Source organism: Gymnoscopelus microlampas (genome assembly GCF_963454915.1).
Source record: "Gymnoscopelus microlampas genome assembly, chromosome: 16".
NCBI classification, from domain to species: Eukaryota; Metazoa; Chordata; class Actinopteri; order Myctophiformes; family Myctophidae; genus Gymnoscopelus; species Gymnoscopelus microlampas.
Genome location: NC_139953.1, coordinates 23,079,730 through 23,090,094, shown reverse-complemented (window position 1 = coordinate 23,090,094; position 10,365 = coordinate 23,079,730). Strand labels below are relative to the sequence as shown.

At 39.5% G+C, this 10,365-nt stretch overlaps 1 protein-coding gene across 1 annotated transcript; it reads right to left on the bottom strand.

The window, feature by feature from the left end:
• Positions 1 to 3,708: 3,708 nt before the first annotated feature.
• Positions 3,709 to 10,054, bottom strand: ostm1 (osteoclastogenesis associated transmembrane protein 1). Its single transcript, XM_084082900.1, has 6 exons — positions 9,586 to 10,054; positions 8,098 to 8,218; positions 7,450 to 7,547; positions 6,615 to 6,725; positions 6,026 to 6,191; positions 3,709 to 5,043 (listed from the first exon to the last, which is right to left on the bottom strand). Exons 1-6 carry the CDS (start codon positions 9,979 to 9,981, stop codon positions 4,988 to 4,990), a joined length of 948 nt encoding a protein of 315 aa, XP_083939026.1. The 5' UTR covers positions 9,982 to 10,054; the 3' UTR covers positions 3,709 to 4,987.
• Positions 10,055 to 10,365: the final 311 nt, after the last annotated feature.

Sequence of the window (10,365 nt, the reverse complement as noted above, 5' to 3'; positions counted from 1 at the left end):
TGAAGCATCTACTGCCAATGGGCACACATTTTTCTTTCAACATGGTGCTCTTACCTCTTCTCAGTATTCACATACACAATTGTAACCTTTACATATCAGGGACAAGTAGAGAGACAAAAGAGCACATCTCCGGCGTTAAGATTTGACAGCATATTTAAACAAAATGACGGTTCTAAGAATGTATGTTGTCAATGTCAAAGGCAAATTGAAAATCCCACACAGTTCTTTTCGGTCTGAGGTTTGAGGAAAGGTTTCCATCACTGACCACTTTGACAGCCATAATCCTGACCTATAGCAACGCCACTGATCCAGGATCCCTCTGTTGTTCCCTCTTCGGCTTTAAAGGTTCACAGGGGTCAACTTGCAACTTCACGCGTTACGAAAGCAGAGAGCTCAAGAAAAGTGAACTCATAATCCTTATTTGTACCCCATTCTTTGTAACCATTGTTGGGCCACTTTCTTAGGTGTGGATTTCATCATTAAGTCACTTTTCCCCCCCTGGACATATTCATATTTCTGGGAAGTACACACCATGCAGCAGTTGTGCCGGCACATTTGCTGATAAAGACTATTAATTCTCAAGCAGAGAAGGCTCCATACAGCATTTACAGTCAGGGTACATGAGAGACTCTCTAATGATGTTACTGCAGTCATGGAAAAAACAGACATCTGTAAATAACAACTTGACAGTAATTATTTTTAGACAAGTTATTAAAGCTGTAAAGATCTGTTCAACTGCTGCTGCCACTGGGAATAGTAATGACTCTGAGCATGAGTCAAGGGACTGTCAGATGGACAGTCAAGGGACTGTCCATCTGACAGTCAACTATCTTAGCCCATAATTTTTGCAACTATCTTAGCCCCTCATCATATTTTCATCATACATCATTATTATGATTTTGCTTCATTGACAAATAAAATAAAAAATAGGTTAGTTTGACTGTTACATGGGGTCAGTTCTAGGAAAATGAGCTCACTTAATTTGAGAGTTGAAGTACTTGTATTTATACATCTTTTTTGTTGCCATCAGTAGTAATATTGTGCCTTCCCAGCTGAGGTCACAAAGAGTATAAAGCGGATGCAGGATGTCTGTTCCTCCCTTCCCTATGACACCCTAGGTTGCTTATCTGCCAGGTAAGTGACCTAGGGCCCTAAAATTCTTTGCCATTTTTTACTATTTTTAATTTTCAAATAGTTCAACTAGCCGATCTACGTACATCGACACGTTGTGAGCTTGTAGATTGGCTATTTGAACTATTTGAAAATGTTTTTAAAAATAGTAAAAACTGGCAAAGAAGTTTAGGGATATTTAGGTAAGTGGCTTCTAAGCTGTGGAATGGCCTATCTGCCTCAGTCAGACTGCAGACTCACTTCCCATTTTCTGCCAGTCTGAAAACTCTCCTCTTCAGCCTCTACCTTGCAGCGAATGTGGGGCAGTGAAAACCCAACACTCAACCCATCAAATTTTCATTGACTGGTGAATGGTGATACAAACATATAATTGACAAAAGGAATTAACAATCACACTTTGGAGATTACAGAGATAGTTTAGTGACAGAAATCTGAAATATGGAGGGAGACAATGAATATATGAAAGAGGGAGGCAGACTCCAGACATTTTCATGACTGGCTGTACATACAACTTTCACTGCATACAATATTATTAGGGCAAGCCTGCTGGTGGAACTTTGCACGGTACTGAGCGCACATTTTTAGTATTCTAGTTACTTTGTGCTTGTAACAATTGTTTTCCTCTTACCCTGTTGTTTGTTGACCAGGGTTAATGCCACTTAATCCAATCTCGCATTTTGCAAGTCACTCTGCAGAAGAGCGTCTGCTAAATGCCTCTATTGTAAATTTGAATTGTTGTTGTTCTATAGCCTATTCTGTGCATGTATGATTAAACTGAAATATATGTTTTCTTTTCTTTTACAAATACATGCACGTAGGATCTGCTTACTATGAAGATTTTGGTCATAGACATGACAAAAAGGGATGAACTTTGCAAGTCCAGCCTACGGAATCATATTCATTTCTTTCACAGTCATAAACTGTCACTTACTGTATAATTACCACAGTCAATTCCTATCAAAGCTCTTTGGAAGTGGATTACATATGCAGATTTATGCCTGGTATTAGGCCATAGTTACTGTTGGGTTGCATCATTGTTGCCCTACATGCCATATATCAATCAGAAGTTCAATCAAACTACCCATAACAAGATTTAGGTGAATAAAACAGTCAACACTTTATGCTGCAGTTCACTTACATATAAAATTCAAATGTGAATGGAATGGAGAAATCACATCATCCACACACAAACAATATGGAACATTTAGCCTACATGCCTGCCAGACGTGGTCTGTAAAATGAGTAGTTTAGGGCAGATTATTCAGAAAGTTCTGCAGAAATGGCTGCACCTCAAACAAAAAGCATTTGATTTGATTAGATTTGATTAGTCTCAAATCTTTTCAAATTTCATTATCGTGATATCGTCATTTAAAGTTGATACAATGACCCAAAGTCACTCTTATCGTCTTGTGGCATAGTGATGAAGCAAAGGCAATGGACAATCGAGTGTTTCCTGACTTTCAGCCCTCGAGCCACACGGCTTAAGGGAATCAAAGCTGTCATTCTCGAGGTTCGGACCGCTCAACTCAGTTCCAGTGTTGCCATGTCCGCTTAATATAAGCAACTTCTTCTTCTTTTTCTGTAAAGTTGCTTGTAAATATTGGTAGTTGCGGGTTGCGTTTTTTTTTGGCTTGTTTCTCACGTGTTGTTCCTTATTTGGGCTAATTCATATTTAAACCAGTGGTTCTCAAATATTTTCATGTCATGGATCCCTAAGTATTTGTCCCCGAACCCCCATCTGAAAATGTTTTGTGCCAGATTTGTGTTGTTAAAATGTTTCAAAAATATTCCAAATAGGCTATTGCACTTTTTTTTTTATAAAGCAGACAACACGTTGCGCGATGCAACACGTTATGAGCTTGTATCGGCTATTTTCAAATAGCCGACGTGCTCATGTGTCGCTTCTTTTGGGCGTGTTTTCAAAGACTTGGCTGCTTAATTCTCTCACAAAATCTGGCAACACTGCTCAGTTCGCTGTGTACGAGCGCAGCAGCAGCTGAAGGTCCATGTTTGAGCCGTTCTGCTGGCCGCAGTGGGGTCATATGACTCGGTATATGCGAGTTAATGCTATTAGAAACGCTGATGGTCAGCAGTGGCTGCGCTCCACACAAGACCAAAAAGCCAAGGGAGTTTTAACGGATGTGTTGCTGCGATTATTCGGCCAAGTATCTTTATCCCACATTAGATTAGCTAATGACGGAGGAATAAGCCGATCCCCGTTGCAAGAGCAAGAACGTATAAACCTGAAAACAAAAGCTATGCCTGTATGGGGGAAATTGCTTTTTAACCAGAACACAAAATGGACTCATTTATTATTGCCACGTGTCCATGGCTAGCAAGCAACAGGTGTTTCTCCGAGTAGTTTTTAACAAAAATATGTTCCGAAAAGAAAGAAGAGTTAAACAATAAAATCAAAAGAATATTTTGGTGTAGCCTACACAAGTTACACAACAGCCTACTGTTATTGGTTCCAAAACAGAATATTTTATTTGGTTTCATTTGATAGGCTACACAAAAGTAAAATCAGTAAAAAATTGATGAATCAATTAATTCAAAAACTGCAAAAAGTCAATTAAATATTGTCCTATGAGCATTTATTAATTTACAAAAAATGGCACATTAAATGCATGATTCCTGAAATAACCATGGACTATAAGGAGGAAAATGAATAAGGAGGAACAAACATCATAACCCATATTAACCACTTAACCCAATATATTATAACTATGCTCAAACCCTGCTGTAGCCTATAGTTGAGCATATTCCATGGGTGACACTAAATATCTTGCGGAAATAGCCAATTTACAAGCTTGCAGGTCTGCTATTTTTGGGAATGCTATAGGATTCAAGTGTTTAATGCCACAGTATAAAATTCAATACATATATCAAATTAAGCCATCAGCAATTTTCTTCTTTCTTCTATTTGTGGGGTGGGGGTATTCAAACAAATATTGAAATAAATCCCTGGGGGGCCAATTATAAAACAACCTAAACAATTTAAACTGTAACATTGCTAATTGTTCAATTCACCAATGCAATCTCTTCACCTGTCTCTCCTTATTACCCCAAACCATCATGAGCATAAGGAACACTTTAAATTAAGTTAAAACATATAGGAAAAGCACACACAAAATACAATGGTCTTCTGCACACAAAAAAATAAAATAATACTGGTTGGAGGAAAACAGGTAACATCAGTGTCATACTTTGGAGTGCTGCTACATTATATGTTTCTTTATTATTTATTTACTTATCTTCTTTTTCCTCTATGAAAAGCACCCCCCTCCTTTTCTTACAGCTCACATGTGTCAACACTAATGGACATCAAGTGCTTCCTGGATGCAGCTCTCTGCTGGACTCACATTAGAGGCAGAAAGCCTGGTTTTCAAACCCAGAAAAGGTAATAAGCACGCGCGCGCACACACACACACACACACACACACACACACACACACACACACACACACACACACACACACACACACACACACACACACACACACACACACACACACACACACACACACACACACACACACACACACACACACACACACACACACACACACACCAAGCCTGAGCTATTATTGTGGTAATGCTATAATGCACCTTCATTTCAAGATTTTATTCATGTAATCAAAGTTTTAATTAGACCTTACATTTCTTGTGATATGGATTGGCATCATGGTTTCCATACTATTGTTGAGTATTCTGTAAACACATGGATCAAATCACAGTTGCAAGGGAGTGAAAGTTCAAAATTCTCTTCAAGCTGAAGGCTTGAACAAAGCAACTGAAAGGTAAGGATATGGCAGCGGGAACTTGTTTTCTTCCATTTTAGCCGTATTGCCTCTTCTCAGCTGAACTTGTCCTGAATATTCATAAGACTGGTCTTGGACTTGGCTCGTTTTGCTGCAGAAAGAGAATTACCATTAAATATGTACTAACACACAAGTATGACATCCATAAATCATTTACAGCAATGTTTCACATAGTATTATCTGTTAGTTACCTCTCAGTAAATTAAAATGGAACAGCGTCATGGCAGACACAGTCAGAGGACTACAATAATCTCACTCAAACAATATGAAAAATGTATGACCTGCTTTTCTAACACTGTAAATATATTGCTCCATTGCCCCTAATGAGGTCAAGGTCAAATCTTTAATGAATGTGAACATAATGGATGGCCATAAAAAAAACTAAAGATTAATCAATGAGAACAATGTGTGTTACACTACAAGACAGAACTGTTGGAAATACATCATTTATGTGTTATGCTTCAATATTAAAATGTTCCTATTATGCATTGAAAAAGTAATTGAAAGACTAAATGCTGTTAGAGAATGCACTACATTGGATAATACACATCACTGGATAGTGGCAGCTAATACATATAGTAATACAAATCAAAAGTTGTGATTTATTTTGAATTTATAAATAAATAAATAACTGAATTAAATAATTAACCCACTCTTTCATACCTCTTCTCCCTTACATTACTTTAACAAACATTAGTTCTTGAGTTTTGAATTAGCAAGATGTCTAAAGTGCCAAACCCATTAGTTCTAGATTTAACATCCACCTAAGCTTCAACACCCACCCCCTCCCATATAAAATCTCCCTGTATTTCTCTGGAACCTCAAAAGAACCCCTGCGGTCACTGACCTCTCGTCCACCACCCAAGGAATCCTTCAACCTTGATGATCCAGCGGTTTGCTAGAGGCAACCCTGCTATGCTTTCAGAGCTACCCAGGACACCCCTCTCAGCTAGACCCCCAAAACTAAATTCACCCACCCTCCTCCACAAAAGACACAACACTCCTGCACCCCTCAAAACCCCTGTCAAAAAATCTCTCTATGCGACAATGGCCGAATTAAGCTGGTTACTCACGGTGTATGAGCTTGCGTTTCTTTTGTTCGGAGTGAAGGAAGCTGCTCAAGTAGAAGATGATGGGCAGAAAGAGCATGAAGCAGGACACAGCGATGACAGGAACCGTCTCCTCGCGGGGAAAGGAACAATTGAAATTCTTGCTCCACAGTCTGCGGGTCACGTTCATCTGGAACGAAGGCAAGGTGTCAAACAATGCTTTAGATGACCACAGTGAAGGGACAATATCGCAATCAAGTTTAAGAATATTCTTTTTATTTGGTGTTTTCTTTCCATAAAAAAAACCTTATCAAACTAATATGTGCTATAGGAATAATTTCCTATAGCACCCCGTTTTTAGTGTATTTTCCTGTTTTCTAGTCTTAACCAGATGAATCCTGTCTCTATTCTGGGCATGTCATAATAGGCAAACATTTGGTGAAAATAGCAGATGCAGATCTACAAGCTACAAATTGTGAGCTTGTATTTCTGGCAAAGAGATTTGGTGTGGAGGGAAAAAGGTACAGACCCCTGGTGGACCACGGTCAACAAAGTATATAGGGTTTAAGTGATTAAAAAACATTTTGCGATTATCAAGCGCAGAGATACATACCGCATCCTCAATGTCGATACAAAGAGTCTCGTTCTTCTCCATACGACTGTACAGCTCGTTCAGTTCCCTATATGTGATCTTACACTGCTTGCACAGTTCTGTGTGGTTTCCCTGTTTGAAATAAACATAAGAAAAAGAACAATCCTCCATATACATGACCTCTCAGCAGAAATAAACTCAATATTGAACATAACTGGGGGAAAAAAAACTTTCATCCAATCTAAAAGACATGCGGTATATGCCATATTCACAAGCAAAATTAAACAATGACATACTTCGACCTACTATCAAATACAATGACGATGCAGCTTAATAATACTGAGTCTGAGGACTAGATTTTCCTGTACATGTACAGTATGTACATGGGTCAGTCAAGCATTTTGCACTTGCAATCTGTGTGAAATTAACGGCTGATTTACTAAGGCAGCAGCTAATTACGCCATCAGCGAATGGACCGCCTTCTTCACACACTTTTGCAAGTGAAGCTGAGCTTAAAAGGTGAACTTGAATGGTGGAATCTTTGCAACATGGAGCCCTCTACCAGCTCAGGAATGAAAATAAAAGCTAAATTCAATGATTCCGAAATGTAAATATAACCCTAAACCTAATTAAGTAACAGAACATACCAATTTTAGAGGGACACAATGCAACTGAACTCGAACTGAGATAAGTGGAATTTGGGCAACTGTTGCTCATAAAATGAATGCATTAGGAGTCACAAAACACACACAATTATGTAAAAAAAAAGTGCATAAACAGAGTGCATAAAAAGAGGAACAAAATACGTTTGGAGAGTTTTCATTTTGGATCCGGTTCTTCCACATTCACACCTTACCTGTTGAAACTTCTCAAAGCAGGTGAGAGATTGATTGAGAATCTCCATGAAGTACAGCATGTCAGTGGTCAGGCCTTTATATCCTTTGATGACACAACCTTAAAAACAAGAATACAAGACTTTTTTTTCCAGACAGACCCATAATACTGAAAAAGAAAAAATCAATTATGGAAAAAATGCAGAATATGTTTAGATATGCATTCTCATAGTACTTGGATACAATCAGCAGATGTGATATAACACGTTCCGATATTGGGCAGCTGGAGATTGTTAAAGTATGTAAATTAATGGATTTGGTGCCTGTAATGGCCACTTGTGTCTACACTTTTCCCTAGTGTCCTTGAGCAAGACATTGAACCCTTACTTACTTCTAGTATACACACTACAGCCCCTGGCAGACTGTCTAATCTGACCCTTCTTGCACATGGGTATGCCTAACTATTAAGCACAGTCCACACACACCAATGATTCTGAATCGGAATTGACCCGTTGCAGGTCGGCGCAGTTTTGGGATAATGCTGCATGTGGTTGCAAGTTGCACACCATTGCGAATCATTGGTGTGGATTGGGCTTTATGTGGACAATTCCCTAGTCATTCTGTGTGTAATGTGGTGGTTGAATCATGCTTGTTATTCAAGAACGGCTTACGATCACAGGCTGCTGCTTTGTCGCCCCATATCTCTTCCAGGTTACTGTACAGCAGATAGACCAGCATCAGACGGTCGCTCCGTAGAAGGCTATCCTTGCAGCTCACGTTGCCAGGGCCCATCTGAACGATACACAAGCAAATTCAAGAACACTCGGTTTACTTAATTCTACTTTTAATGTTCTGCCACTAAGGTTCTATTCATCAATACTGTTCACTGTTGTTACATGTATCTTTGTATGTATGTTGTGTTAGAGCCAGGGTTAAGTGTGTGCATGTGTGTACTGGGGGCGGTATGTTTTAAAAAGAAAGAAAGAAAGAAAGAATCTAGATCAGTGGTTCTCAGAGTAACCTCGGTCCCAGCCTCACTTATCTGCGAAAAGAAGAGCCTGGTCACGACCTAAAGCAGCGAGTGTCTAGGAAGTCCTGAGTGGATAGGATTTCCGTTTCCCCCGGAAACAATATTTTTGACCAATCACAACACTCGTTTCATTCACGGAGTATGTTAAGAGATTTGTAAAGCATCAACGTAATTTCCTTGGGCGGTACTTCCGCAAAATTCAACCATTTCCGGTTGTCAACTTCCTAGACAACCAACAGTCCAGGTCTTGCCCAGGGTGTTCTCAGAGTGGGTTCCAGTTCCAGGGACCCTCAGGGTTCCTTCAGGGGTTTCCAAATGATACCCTTACAGGTCTGAACCACTGATGGTCTTTTCAAAAACACACCCATCTACAATAACAACATGTGGCCTACTGTACAATCACAAACGCTGTGACCCTCATCTCCAAAATAGATGACCACACCACCATGTGAACTGAAATATGGTTCTGCATGCCATTTTGAGAACAAGTCGCATGATTCCATATTTCATGCCACTGTTACAGCAGCTTGACAGGCAGCATCACATGACCCCGTGACTGAAGAGATAGGGGAGGGGCAGTGGTGGGAAAAGTACTCAAATGTTTTACTTAAGTAAAAGTATCAATACTGCTATATAGAAATACTCTGTAAAGTAAAAGTCCTGCATTAAAAATGTAGATGAGTAAAAGTACAAAAGTATTTGCATCAAAATATACTTTAAGTAACAAAAGTAAATGTAATCCTTATGCAGAATATCCCTTTTCACAAGTTATAAAATGTATTTTAAAATATTTTGAAAATAGCAGATCTACAAGCTCACAACCGTCACTTGTCTCGTAGATCTGCTATTTTCAAATAAAAGTAAAAGTACAATATTTGTCTCTGAGATGTAGTGAAGTAGAAGTAAAAGTATAGAACATTGGAAATACTCCAGTAAAGTAAAAAGAACCTAAATTGTACTTATAAGTACAGTACTTGAGTACATGTACTTCGTTACTTTCCACCACTGGGGAGGGGCGGGCGTACTAGCTACATAACTAGTCCACTCTAATTGACGCATGCTGGCTCTATTGTTTGTACACACAAATTCAACGGTGTAAAAATGTTTTCCACCCAGTTATTGACTGTACCTGAGACGATATATTGTGATAGATGTCAACGAGGCTGCCATAGCTGGCGAAGCAGTTCTGGCACACTTTGACAGGTCGCGCGGAGGGCACCATGCAGTTCACATAGGTGACGTATCGCACTCCAAAGAGGTGCAGGAGATCAGTGCAATAATCGCTGATTTCCAGATCTTCTGGAAACGCAGAGAGCAGGTTTATGGAGAAGTAGGATTCCACCACAGGCTTGAATACGGGCGACGACACGGCTGCCACTAGATCATGGCTCGAAACGGGGATTTGTTTCATTTCTGCGGTTGGTTCTGAAGCGGTGAGGTTCGCTGGGTCGGAGCTCGCGGACGCCCAGCCGTTTATTACCAGCGCCATCATCATCACAAACACGTTCACGTTGAACGGAGCCATTGTGGAAAACGGAGGTGTTTAACTCGTCTTCTTTCACTGTGTTCTTTCACGCCACAGGCACAGAGTCCATTACTTCCTTGTTTTCAGGATTTGATCATGTGATAGCCTGCAGGCTAAGATCTCGCGAGTGTTGACCAGCGTTGCCATATTTTGTGAGGGAAATAAGCAAGCAGGTCTAGGAAAACAAGCCCAAAAGAAGCAACTATATGTGTGGCCACACATGAGCACTTTAAACCTATAAAAAAAAGCCGATCTATAAGTTCACTTAGCTTGTAGATCTGCTATTTTCAAAAACTCTTGCAATAAAATATGGAATATTTGGAATATTTTTGAAACATTCTAACAACACAAATGCTCCCCAGCACAAAACTTTTTCATGAAAAT

Coding starts and splice junctions, on each gene's coding strand:
- ostm1 (XM_084082900.1), bottom strand. CDS start 9,981: ATGGCTCCGTTCAACGTGAACGTGTTTGTGATGATGATGGCGCTGGTA. Junction 6,726..7,449: donor GCTTTGAGAAGTTTCAACAG/GTAAGGTGTGAA, acceptor TATTTCAAACAG/GGAAACCACACAGAACTGTG. Junction 5,044..6,025: donor GAAACGCAAGCTCATACACC/GTGAGTAACCAG, acceptor CTCTTTCTGCAG/CAAAACGAGCCAAGTCCAAG.